This window comes from Marmota flaviventris, chromosome 4, assembly GCF_047511675.1.
Source record: "Marmota flaviventris isolate mMarFla1 chromosome 4, mMarFla1.hap1, whole genome shotgun sequence".
Taxonomy (NCBI): Eukaryota; Metazoa; Chordata; class Mammalia; order Rodentia; family Sciuridae; genus Marmota; species Marmota flaviventris.
Genome location: NC_092501.1, coordinates 139,461,163 through 139,473,771, shown reverse-complemented (window position 1 = coordinate 139,473,771; position 12,609 = coordinate 139,461,163). Strand labels below are relative to the sequence as shown.

The 12,609-nt window shown below is 33.7% G+C and overlaps 1 protein-coding gene across 6 annotated transcripts in view; it reads right to left on the bottom strand.

Moving 5' to 3' along the window:
- N4bp2l2 (NEDD4 binding protein 2 like 2) overlaps positions 1 to 12,609 on the bottom strand; it is an 87,363-nt gene that overhangs the window by 27,951 nt on the left and 46,803 nt on the right. The window contains exon 7 of one of the 6 annotated variants that reach the window (XM_071611559.1): positions 5,932 to 5,956. The exons of the other annotated variants lie outside the window; for them this stretch is intronic. Within the exon in view, the coding sequence (XP_071467660.1) occupies positions 5,947 to 5,956 (10 nt within the window). The 3' untranslated portion in view covers positions 5,932 to 5,946. Of the gene's footprint in view, positions 1 to 5,931; positions 5,957 to 12,609 lie in introns of those variants that run through there. 6 annotated transcript variants of the gene reach the window in all.

The window sequence follows — 12,609 nt, the reverse complement described above, 5'->3', positions numbered from 1 at the left end:
TTGGGATAGAGGAAGGCACAGAGGTTTAAACCAAAGGAATGAGCAATCCATTCAATGAAATAATATCAGAAAAACTTCCAAACATGAAGAACAAATTGGAAAATCAAATTCAAGAGGCTTACAGGATGCCATATGTACAAAATCACAACAGATTTACACAAAAGAATATTATAATGAAAATGTTTAATATACAAAATAAGGAGAGAATATTAAAAGGCATGAGAGAAAGGAATCAGATTATATTTAGGAAGGAATCAGATGATATTTAGGAAGAAATCAATTAGAGTATGTGCAGATTTTTCAACCCAGATCCTGAGAGCTAGAAGATCCCAGAACAGCATATATCAAGTTCTGAAAGAAAATGGACGCCAACCAAGAATCTTATATCCAGAAAAATTAAGCTTTAGATTTGATAATGAAATAAAAACCTTCCATGATACACAAAAGTTTAAAGAATTTACAACTTGAAAGCCTGCACTACAGAACATCCTCCACAAAATATTCCATGAAGAGGAATTGAAAAACAATAATTGAAAAACATCAATGAAAAGCAACAATGAAAATCAGCAAAGGGAGGTATTACACTAAAGCAAAAAAAGAATCAAAGGAGAAACTAAGTCAAGTTAAATACCAAAAATAAACAAAAATGGCTGGGTATACAAATCATGTCTCAATAATAACCCTGAATATTAATGGCCTAAACTCACCAATCAAAAGACATACACTGGCAGATTGTATTAAAAAAAAAAAAAAAAAAAAAAAAGACCCAACAATATGCTGCCTTCAGGAGACTCATCTCATAGAAAAAGATATCTTCAGACTGAAAGTGAAAGGTTGGGGAAAATCATACCACTCACATGGACTGCAGAAGCAAGCAGGAGTTTCCATCCTCATATTAAATAAAGTGGATTCAAGCCAAAGTTAATCAAAAGGGATAAAGAAGGATATTTCATATTGCTTAAGGGAACCATTCATCAAGAAGACATTAACAATAGTAAATTTATAAGCTCCAAATAATGCAGCGACTACCTTCATCAAACAAACTCTTTTTCAAGTTCAAGAGTCAAATAGACCAAAACACAATAATTCTGGGTGACTTTAACATACCTCTTTCACCACTGAATAGATCATCCAAACAAAACCTGAACAAAGAAATTATAGAACTCAATAATACAATCAATAACTTTAGACTTAAATGACATATAGAATATTTCATCCTTCAATAAAAGAATACACTTTTTTCAGCAGCACATGGATCCTTCTCTAAAATAGACTATATATTATGCCACAAAGCAATTCTTAGCAAATATAAAAAAGTAGAGATACTACTCTGCATTCTATCAGATCATAATGGAATGAAATTAGAAATCAATGATAAAATAAAAAATAAAAGCTACTCCAACACCTGGAGACTAAATAATATGCTACTGAATGAACATTGTGTTGCAAAAGTCATCAAAGAGGAGATTAAAAATGCTTAGAGGTAAATGAGAACACAGATACAATGTATCAAAATCTCTGGGACACTATGCAGAGAAAAGTTCATTGCAAGGAGTTCATTCCTTAAAAGAAGAAAAGTCAACAAAAAAAAATGACTTAATATTACATCTCAAAGCCCAAGAAAAAGAACAAATTAACACCAAAAAGCAGTAGAAGACAGGAAATAATTAAAATCAGAGCTGAAATCAATAAAATTGAAATAAAAGAAACAATTGAAAAAATTACAAAGAAAAAGTTGGTTCTTTGAAAAAACAAACAAAATTGACAAACCCTTAGCCATGCTAATAAGAGAAGGAGAGAGAAAACTCAAACTACTAACATACATGAAGAAAAAGGAAATATCACAATAGACACAACAGAAATACAGAAGATAATTAGAAATTATTTTGAAAACTTGTACTCCCACAAAACACAAAATATTGAAGGCCTTGACAAATTTCTAGAGTTATATGATTTGCCCAAATTGAATCAGGATGATATATACAATTTAAACAAATCAATTTCAAGCAATGAAATAAATAGAAGACAACATCAGAAGGCTACCAACCAAGAAAAGCCCCAGACCAGAAGTATACACAGCCGAGTTCTACAAGACCTTTAAAGAAGAACTAATACCAATACTCTTCAATTTATTTCAGGAAATAGAGAAAGAGGGAGCACTTCCAAACTCATTCTGTGAGGCCAATGTCACCCAAAACCAGACAAAGACATAGAAAGAAAAAAAAAGAAAGAAAACTTCTCAATAAAATTCTGGCAAATCGAATACAAAAACATCAAAAAGTTCATCCCAGGGATGCAAGGTTGGTTCAACATACAGAAATCAAAATATGTAATTCATCACATCAATAGATGTAAAGAATCATATAATCATCTCAAGATGCAGAAAAAGCATTTGACAAAATGCAGCACCCCTTCATGTTCAAAACAATAGAAAAACTAGGGATGACAGGAACATATGTCAACATTATAAAAGCTATCTATGCTAAGTCCCAGGCCAACATCATTCTAAATGGAGAAAAATTGAAAGTATTCCCTCTAAAAACTGGAACAAGTCAGGGATATCCTCTTTCACCACTTCTATTTAACATAGTTCTTGAAACACTGGCGAGCGCAATTATAGACAGATGAAAGAAATTAAAGGGATACAGATAGGAAAAGAATTCAATTAACACTATTTGCCAGGGATATGATTCTACACCTAGAAGTCCCAAAAAATTCCGCCACAAAACTTCTAGAACTAGTAATTAAACTCAACAAAGTAGCAGGATACAAAATCAACACCCATAAATCAAAGGCATTTCTGTATATCAGTGACAAACCCTCTGAAAGGGAAATGAAGAAAACTACCCCATTTACAATAGCCTTAAAAAAATAAAATACTTGGGAAACAAACCTAACAAAAGAGGCAAAAGACCTCTAAAAGACTGCTAAAGAAAGAAATTAAAAAAGACCTTAAGAAGATGGAAAGATCTCTCTTGTTCTTGGATAAGCAGAATTAATATTGTCAAACTGACCATACTACCAAAAGCATTATACAGATTTGATGCAATTCCAATCAAAATCCCAAAGACATTTCTCATAGAAATAGAAAAAACAGTCATGAAATTCATCTGGAAAAATAAGAGATCCAGAATAGCTAATACAATACTTTGCAAGAAGAATGAAGTAGGTGGCATCACTATTCCAGACCTTAAACTATATTACAGAGCAATAGGAACAAAAACAGCATGGTATTGGCACTAAAGCAGACTGGTAGGCCAATGGTACAGAATAGAGGACACAGAGACTAACCCACAAAACTACAATTATCTTATATTAGACAAAGGTGCCAAGAACATGAATTGAAGAAAAGATAGCCTCTTCAACAAATGGTGCTGGGAAAACTGGAAATCCATATGCAACAAAATGAAGTTAAACCCCTATCTCTCACTACACAAAACTCAACTCACAATGGATCAAGGATTTAGGAATAAAACCAGAGACCCTGCATCTAATAGAAGAAAAGGTAGACCCTAATCTCTAGCATGTGAGATTAGGCCCCAACTTCCTTAATAAGACTCCTGTGGCGCAAGAATTAAAATCAAGAATCAATAAATGGGATGGACTCAAACTAAAAAGTTTCTTCTCAGCAAAAGAAACAATCTGTAAGGTATTGAATAGAGAGCCTACATCTTGGGAGCAAATCTTTAACCCTCACACATGAGAGAGAGCACTAATCTCTATATAAAGAACTCAAAAAGCTAAACACTAAAAAAACAAATAACCTAATCAATAAATGGGCCAAGAACTTGAAGAGACACTTCTCAGAAGATGATGTACAATCAATCAACAAATACATAAAAAAAAAAAAAGTCTATCATCACTAGCAATTAGAGAAATGCAAATCAAAACTACTCTAAGATTTCATCTCACCACAGTCAGAATGGCAGCTATTTTTTTTAAATATTTTTTTAGTTGTAGTTGAACACAATATCTTTTGCTTTTATGTGGTGCTGAGGATCAAACCCAGTGCCCCACATATGCATGGCAGGCGCTCTACCACTGAGCCACAGCCCCAGCCCCAGAATGGCAGCTATTAAGAATACAAACAACAATAAGTGTTGGTGAGGATGTGGGGAAAAAGGTACACTCAGGGCTGGGGCTGTAGCTCAGTGGTAGAGCGCTTACCTAGCATGTATGAGGCACTGGGTTCAATCCTCAGCACCACATAAAAATAAATAAAATAAAGGTATTGTATTCATCTACAACTAATAAAAATGAAAAAGAAAAAAAGGTACACTCATACACTGCTGGTGGGACTGCAAATTAGTGCAGCCAATATATAAAGTAGTATGGAGATTTCTTGGAAAATTGGGAATGGAACCACCATTTGACCCAGCTGTCCCTCTCCTCAGTCTATACCCAAAGGACTTAAAAACAGCATACTTCAGGGACACAGCCACATCAATGTTTATAGCAGCACAATTCACAATAGCTAAACTGTGGAACCAACCTAGGTGCTCTTCAGTAGATGAATGGATAAAGAAAATGTGGTATGTATACACAATGGAATATGACTCAGCAATAAAGGAGAATAAAATCATGGCATTTGCAGGTAAATGGATGAAGTTGGAGAATATAATGCTAAGTGAAGTTAGCTAATCCCCAAAAAACAAATGCCTAATGTTTTCTCTGATATAAGGTGGCTGATTCATAGTGGGGTTGAAAGGGGGAGCATGGGAAAATTAGACAAACTCTAGATGGAGCAAAGGGGAGGGGGCAAAGAGGGTAAAAAAGATGGTGAAATTAGGTGGACATCATTACCCTAAGTACATGTATGAAGACACAAATGGTGTGAATATACTTTATATACGACCAGAGATATGAAAAATTGTGCCTTATATGTTTAGTATGAATTGTAATGCATTCTGCTTTCATATATAACAAATTAAAATAATTTAAAAAAAGAAAAGACAATGGAATAAATCTGAAATAACTTTCCTTTATACATATATGAAAACACCACAATGAAGCTCCAATCATATATAACAACAAGACTGGCATCCCAATTAGAATAAGATATACTCCATGTTTATATCAATATGTCAAAATACGCTGTACTGCCATCTATAAAAAGAACAAATAAAAAATGCAAAAAAGAGAAAATGTCCAGAAAGCAGCAATAAAAAATAAAATTTAATAAGTGGGAATAATAGGTTAAGAGATAGAAGAGAAAATAAGAAAACTTAATATGTAATTAGATTCTGAGAAGGAAAGGCAGGAGGAGAGAGAACAAGACAGAGTCAATATTTGTAAAAAAAAAAAAAAGAGCTGAGAAATTTCCAAAACTGATGAAACACACTCTCCCACATATTCAAGAAGTCTAGCAAATCTCAAATAGAATAAAGAAAAATAAATCGTTACAGAGATACATGACAATAAAAGTTCAAATACTAAAGAAAATGAAAACACCTTAAAATTGGCCATGAAATGCAGGCTACCTTCATAGGAAAAAAATTACTCTGATAGCTGACTTCTTATCAGTAACAACATTCCACACTTCTATCAGAGGCAATGGAATGATAACTTCAAAGTACTGAGAGGAAATAACTATCAATCTAGTATTCTGTATCTAATGAAAATATTGTTGAAGGATGGAAACAAAATAAATGTATTTATTTTCAAATAAAAAAGCAACATTTAAAGAAACAATAAAGACTGGATTTAGGCAGAAGGAAAGCAATATAAAAGAGTCCAGATAAAAAGTCTTCTTACGTAGACTGAGAAAGAATTCAAGCATTTGGTAGGTACTTAGATGTTAGAACATTAAAATATCTTCCAACAATGAAGAGAATTATATATGTAAAGTTTTAATCTCTTAGGGCCAAACACTAGATCCAGAGTATAACATTACTTGAGTTTCCATCTCACCTGAGTTGTTGACTTACTAGTAAATTTGACATTTCTTCAGTCACACCTGAAAATGGAGACAACATTTAGTTTGCTAATAGTCACAACAGGGGTACTATTATTTCTATTTCACAAACAGAAAAAAACAACTCTAAGAGGGTGATTTCTCTAAGACTGCACAGCTAACAGAACTCAAGCCAGTTTTCTGATGCAAATATTGTACTTTTTAAATACCACTGCCTTTAAAATGCTTCTAATTATTTTTAGAGGTAGAACCCATTTATTAATCAAAAGGTAACTCAGAACCAAAATATATGAACAGATAAAATTGGAAGAAACTGTGTTTTGATTGAAGAGAAGGTGTGCCTAAAGCCCCAGTTATTCAGCCTCCCCATCAGCAGCAGGGCCTCAACTCTTGTGGAATAGTTCATTTCAAGCTCACTGATTGAGGCCTTCATCTTGCTCTGACCTTATGAAGAGCTTTCACTCACTCACATTAGTTTCTGGCACAAATCACTTTCTCTTATCCACTTTGTATTCCTTCTACCCCAAACACTGAATGCCAACAATCACTTTCAGATATCCAAGACTCTAGAAGGTCTGTGAACCCCCTAAAATTAATAGAATACAGAATATGTAAATATGTGTCTATAATTTTTATAGGGAGAGGGACTATGGAGCAAAGGAGTAATTCAAGGAAGAGGTCCATGATCTAAAACCGGGTAAGCCCGTTTAGCTGGTTCATAACATCATGGATTTTATTCACACCTGAAATATTAAAACTCTAGGCCAATTTTCCTGGTTTATCCTTGTTTTCTATTTCACTATTATACAAATTCTTCTTCTCTAAATACTTCTCTCAGTCTAGTCCAACTCTGAATCTTTATATCTCCCTCAAGGCAGATGATGACCCTGTCTTGGGAGCAAGACCCAAAGGTAGCTCATATTGTCTTTGTTTTGTGTAATGAATTTCATAGAATTCCACAGTTCAAAAAATCATTTTTGTTGTTGTTTTACTGTGAATCAAATGCTAGGCCCTGCAAATGTTAGACAAACCCTCTAAAATTGAGTTTGCAATGTAAATAAATGGATAGCACTGGCTTATTTTTACCTTTTATGCCTATATTATATAATGCATTAAAATGTCAATAAAAGGCATATAAGACCTAAGCAATACTATACACAATCCTAGCCAATTTGTAATGGGTGATCAATATTTATTTGTTGAATAAGTAAACACTTATTTGTAGTGGGTTTAGTTGTTATAGCCAATCGTCATTATACTTAGATGACAAAGAATGCATTTTTCTTAGTTGAATGCATAAAATGAATCATGTTCCAGTTTGGTTTTATATACCCAGTATGATTATAAAGTAACTAAACTGATCACCTATAATTAGACTCTTTACATGAGAGTCATATTACATATGGTTTTCCTATGAGTAGGTAAAAACGACTGCTTCTAGGCTCAGTTGGTTGAATGCTTGCCTTGCATGCACAAGGTCCTGGGTTCAATCCCCAGCACTATACACAAACACACACACACACACACACACACACACACACACACACAAGACTGCTTCTACCCTGACTCCTAGAGAACAAAAGTAGATATTATAAAAGTAGACATAGTTTTAGAGAAGTTTCCATGCTATTTCAGCTGACTTTATTTTGCTATAAAATGTAAATTTCTCTTGGCCTATTATAGCAATATTATCCTCTGTGTCAATTTTTGGTATTTGGTTCTAATCTATTTCTAGTTTATTTGTATCTCAAACTAACATTTACTCAAACTTATATCAGTATAGTTTATGTTCAATTACTTTTTCAATTTCAATGAATTTTCATCAGATCACTGTGTAAAGGCCAATACTGATATCTGAAGCACTAGCCAATATCTTAGGTTCATTAGCTCACTTACAGCCCAGTGCTAATGTTTCATAGAAAACACAAGTCTGAAATTAGGAAACCTTCTTACTTTTGGTCTGAGGCTGTATTTCAAAACTGGCATTTTCACAATTGAGAGCACCTGTAAACAAGACCTGACGGAGAATATAAATGAGCAAAGCAAATCCATCGGGGTGATTGGAAAAGTAAGTTCACATGCTATGGATAAAGGGAAAAAAGTGCCATTTCATTTTTGAAAGAAAAAACACAGATGGCCTTTGATAACCAGAATATTTCTCTTCTATTATTTATTTTTTGTATTATTAAAAGTTTCTTCATTAAAGATTTTCAAAAAGCTAGTAATGTAAACTTTAGGATATTTCTTGCTGATAACTACTCAGCAAGATTCCTTAGTGTTGTTGGAATGAGATGGACATCATTACCCTAGGTACATGTCTGCCTGTACATATGGTGTGACCCTATATCATGTACAACCAGAGAAATGAAAAGCTGTGCTGCAACTGTGTACAATGAATCAAAATGTATTCTGCTGTCATATATACCTAATTAGAAAAAATAAATTAATTTAAAAAAGATTCCTTAGTGATTAAAAATACAACTGAATCGCTTCTCAGAAGAAAAAGTTGGCTACGATCTACATACTGTGGGGTCGGGCTCCAAATTCCTCAATAGGACACCCATAGCACAAAAGTTAATAACCAGAATCAACAAATGGGACTTACTCAAACTAAAAAGTTTTTTCTCAGCAAAAGATACAATAAGAGAGGTAAATAGAGAGCCTACATCCTGGGAACAAATCTTTACTCCTCACACTTCAGATAGAGCCCTAATATCCAGAGTATACAAAGAACTCAAAAAATTAGACAATAAGAGAACAAACAACCCAATCAACAAATGGGCCAAGGACCTGAACAGACACTTCTCAGAGGAGGACATACAATCAATCAACAAGTACATGAAAAAATGCTCACCATCTCTAGCAGTCAGAGAAATGCAAATCAAAACCACCCTAAGATACCATCTCACTCCAGTTAGATTGGCAGCCATTATGAAGTCAAACAACAACAAGTGCTGGCGAGGATGTGGGGGAAAGGGTACACTTGTACATTGCTGGTGGGACTGCAAATTGGTGCAGCCAATTTGGAAAGCAGTATGGAGATTTCTTGGAAAGCTGGGAATGGAGCCACCATTTGACCCAGCTATTCCCCTTCTCGGTCTATTCCCTAAAGACCTAAAAAGAGCATGCTACGGGGACACTGCTACATCGATGTTCATAGCAGCACAATTCACAATAGCAAGACTGTGGAACCAACCTAGATGCCCTTCAATACATGAAAGGATAAAAAAAAATGTGGCATTTATACACAATGGAGTATTACTCTGCATTAAAAAATGACAAAATCATAGAATTTACAGGGAAATGGATGGCATTAGAGCAGATTATGCTAAGTGAAGCTAGCCAATCCCTAAAAAACAAATGCCAAATGTCTTCTTTGATATAAGGAGAGTAACTAAGAACAGAGTAGGGTCGAAGAGCATGAGAAGAAGATTAACATTAAACAGGGATGAGAGGTGGGAGGGAAAGGGAGAGAGAAGGGAAATTGCATGGAAATGGAAGGAGACCCTCAGAGTTATACAAAAGTACATACAAGAGGAAGTGAGGGGAAAGGGAAAAATAATACAAGGGGGACAAATGAATGTCAGTAGAGGGGGCAGAGAGAGAAGAGGGGAGGGGAGGGGAGGGGAGGGGGGATAGTAGAGGATAGGAAAGGCAGCAGAACACAACAGACACTAGTATGGCAATATGTAAATCAATGGATGTGTAACTGATGTGATTCTGCAATCTGTATATGGGGTAAAAATGGGAGCTCATAACCCACTTGAATCAAAGTGTGAAATATGATATATCAAGAACTATGTAATGTTTTGAACAGCCAAAAATAAAAAAAAAAAAGAAAGAAATAGGCAAAAAGCTGGTGGTATAACTCAGTGATAGAGCACTTGCCTAGCATGCATAAGGTCCTAAATTCCACTCCAAGAAAAAAAAAAAAAAAAACACAGAATAAATGAATGAATGAGGCAAGCCTTTCATGATTTCAGAAAGAACATCAAAAATAATTTCATCAAAAGCTGGCAAGCGGTTAGAGAGACTGGGCAACTCTTAAAAGCTGAGTCACTTAAGTCAAAGAGAATAGTCTACAGTGTTCCAGGTCCTAAAATGGAATCATAATTGTATATCCAACAATGATCAGAACTTTTGAAATCAAGCACACTAATAAAAAAAATCTCTTAATGACTAAACCAAAGTTTATAAGTTTATAATGGGGCTATCAGTTTCCCGTGAATTTCTATTAAATCCACATTCCTATCCAGGACACCTAATTTTCTGCGATCAAAGTATAGAAAAGGCAGAGTTCCTCAGTGAGCATAAACTCAGAATAAGAAGAGCAGGAATGGCCTGATGGAGAGATAGCCCATGAGCTCCAGAAAAGCAAAAAATATCACTAGCCTACTTATGACAAGACTACATACAACCCTGGATCCAATGTTTCTTGTTATTAACAGATTTATCTTGCTTCCGATTCCTACTTACAATATCAACCATTCCCATTTTTTGTTTTATTCTTCTAAATATTAAAACAATATATGAAATCCAAAAAAAAATACAACTGATTTTTGTAGACACATCTTGGCATTAATACTGACAACCTAGAGAGAGACAGGATTCATGCAAGGTGGCCTTTGTACTTTTGTGTGAAGTGAAATAGGACTGGATAATGATACTGCATAATAACCTTTTAAAAATTAATTTATAAAATAATAATCTACTAATGTTATGCTCATACTCCACTATTTACAAAATACATTTACAAGATGGGAATGATAATACCAGGCTCTTTCAAAAATTGTGTAAAGAAAACATAGTCTGAAGTGCTGAAAATTGCATTTAACATCATATGCATCAACTGAAAAAAATATAGCTAATGGTTTTTCCATACTTAATGAAGCCATTTTCTCCTTAAAAATGCTATTTTGGCATTTATGATCTAGGTAGTGATTATTTTAAAAAAATAACTAAAAAATCTAATATCTTATTCTTACATATGTGAAATATTGTTAAAAGTATGTTGGATCACTTCTACTTAGATAAACCTTATAACTACATTATTGTCATAATATGAAAAGCCTGAAATTATGAAATTAAAAGCACAAAATGACTATTTTCTAAATGGTTGTGAGTCTTTTTTATGTTAAAAGCAAACTGACTTATTGATATTGCTTTATAAAATAAGATTATTGGGCTGGGGGTACATAGTTTAGTGATAGAAGGATCACTTAGTATGTACAAAGCCCTGAGTACTATCTCCAACACCTCAAATATGCACATACATTGAACACAGTATAACATGATGATAATTCTTATCAAATAAGATTATAGTCATTTTTTAAAATCCATATATGAATGAAAGAAAAGAATTCTTGAAGTAAATGAATAAAGGTTGGAAAACAAACAAACTAGATTTTTAAAAGAGATTCAGAACTCCCCACAAAGAAAAGCCCAGGCCCAGATGACTTCAATGGTGAATTCTAATACTTTTTTTAAAAATATTTGTTTTTTAGGTGTAGATGGACACAACACAATGCCTTTATTTTTATATGGTGCTGAGGATCGAACCTGGGTCCTGCCCGTGCTAGGCGAGCACTCCACCACTGAGCCACTCAATCCCAGCCCCAGAATTCTAACACTTAAAGAAGAATTAATATGATTCTTCACAAACTCTTCCAAAAATAAAAAAAAAAGAAACACTTCCCAATTACTTTTAAGAGGCTAGTATCACACTGATACCAAAACCAAACACATCACAAGAAAAGAAAGGTACAGACCAATATTATGTAAAAACCTCAAAAAAAAAAAAAAATGCTACCAGACTGAGTGCAGTAACATAAAAAAGGAATGGTGGATTATACCTTATGATCAAGTGGGTTATCCCAAGAGTGCAAGGTTAATGCAATATCTAAATATCAATTGATTAATATACCATATCAGTAGAATAAAAGACAAAAAATGATCATTTCAATAGATGCAGAAACACATAACAAGCTAGGAATAGAAAGAAAAATCCTTACCTAGATATTGTACATGTATGAAAAACCCAGAGCTAACATCAAACTCAATGGTGAAAAGCTAACTTTTTCCTCTCTAACATCAGAAAAAAATACAAGAATGTTTGCTCTTACAATTCCTTTTCAACATCATACTAACTGCCATCAAGTGAAGGCAATTATGCAAGAAAAGTGGATGTCAAAATCCAGACTAAAAAGACTGAATGACCTGAAAATTCCATTGATGATAGCATCAAGAATAAAAAAAGAAAAAAATGTAACAAAAGAAGTACAAGATTTGTATTCTGAAGATCACTAAAGATGGTTGAAATATTAATCCTTCAACCTATAATGAAAGTTCATCATTATTCCCACTTAACAAATTTTAAAAGTAGGGCTTGGTGCTAAGGGTGTAGAAACTAAAGAAAACTATAAAAGTGAAAATAACAACATAGGAAAGATAGCCACATTCATGTATCAGAAGATATACTATAGTTAAAATTATCTAGTTTCATGTAGTCCCCACAAAATTCTCAACTTCATTTTTTTTGCAGAAATTGGCAAGCTGATCCTGAAATTCATATGAAAATTCAAGGAACACAAAATAATCTTGAAAAATAACAAAATTGGAAAATTCACACTGATTTCAAAACCTACCATAAAGCTACAGTAATTAAGACAGAGTGCTATTGACAAAAGGAGACATAT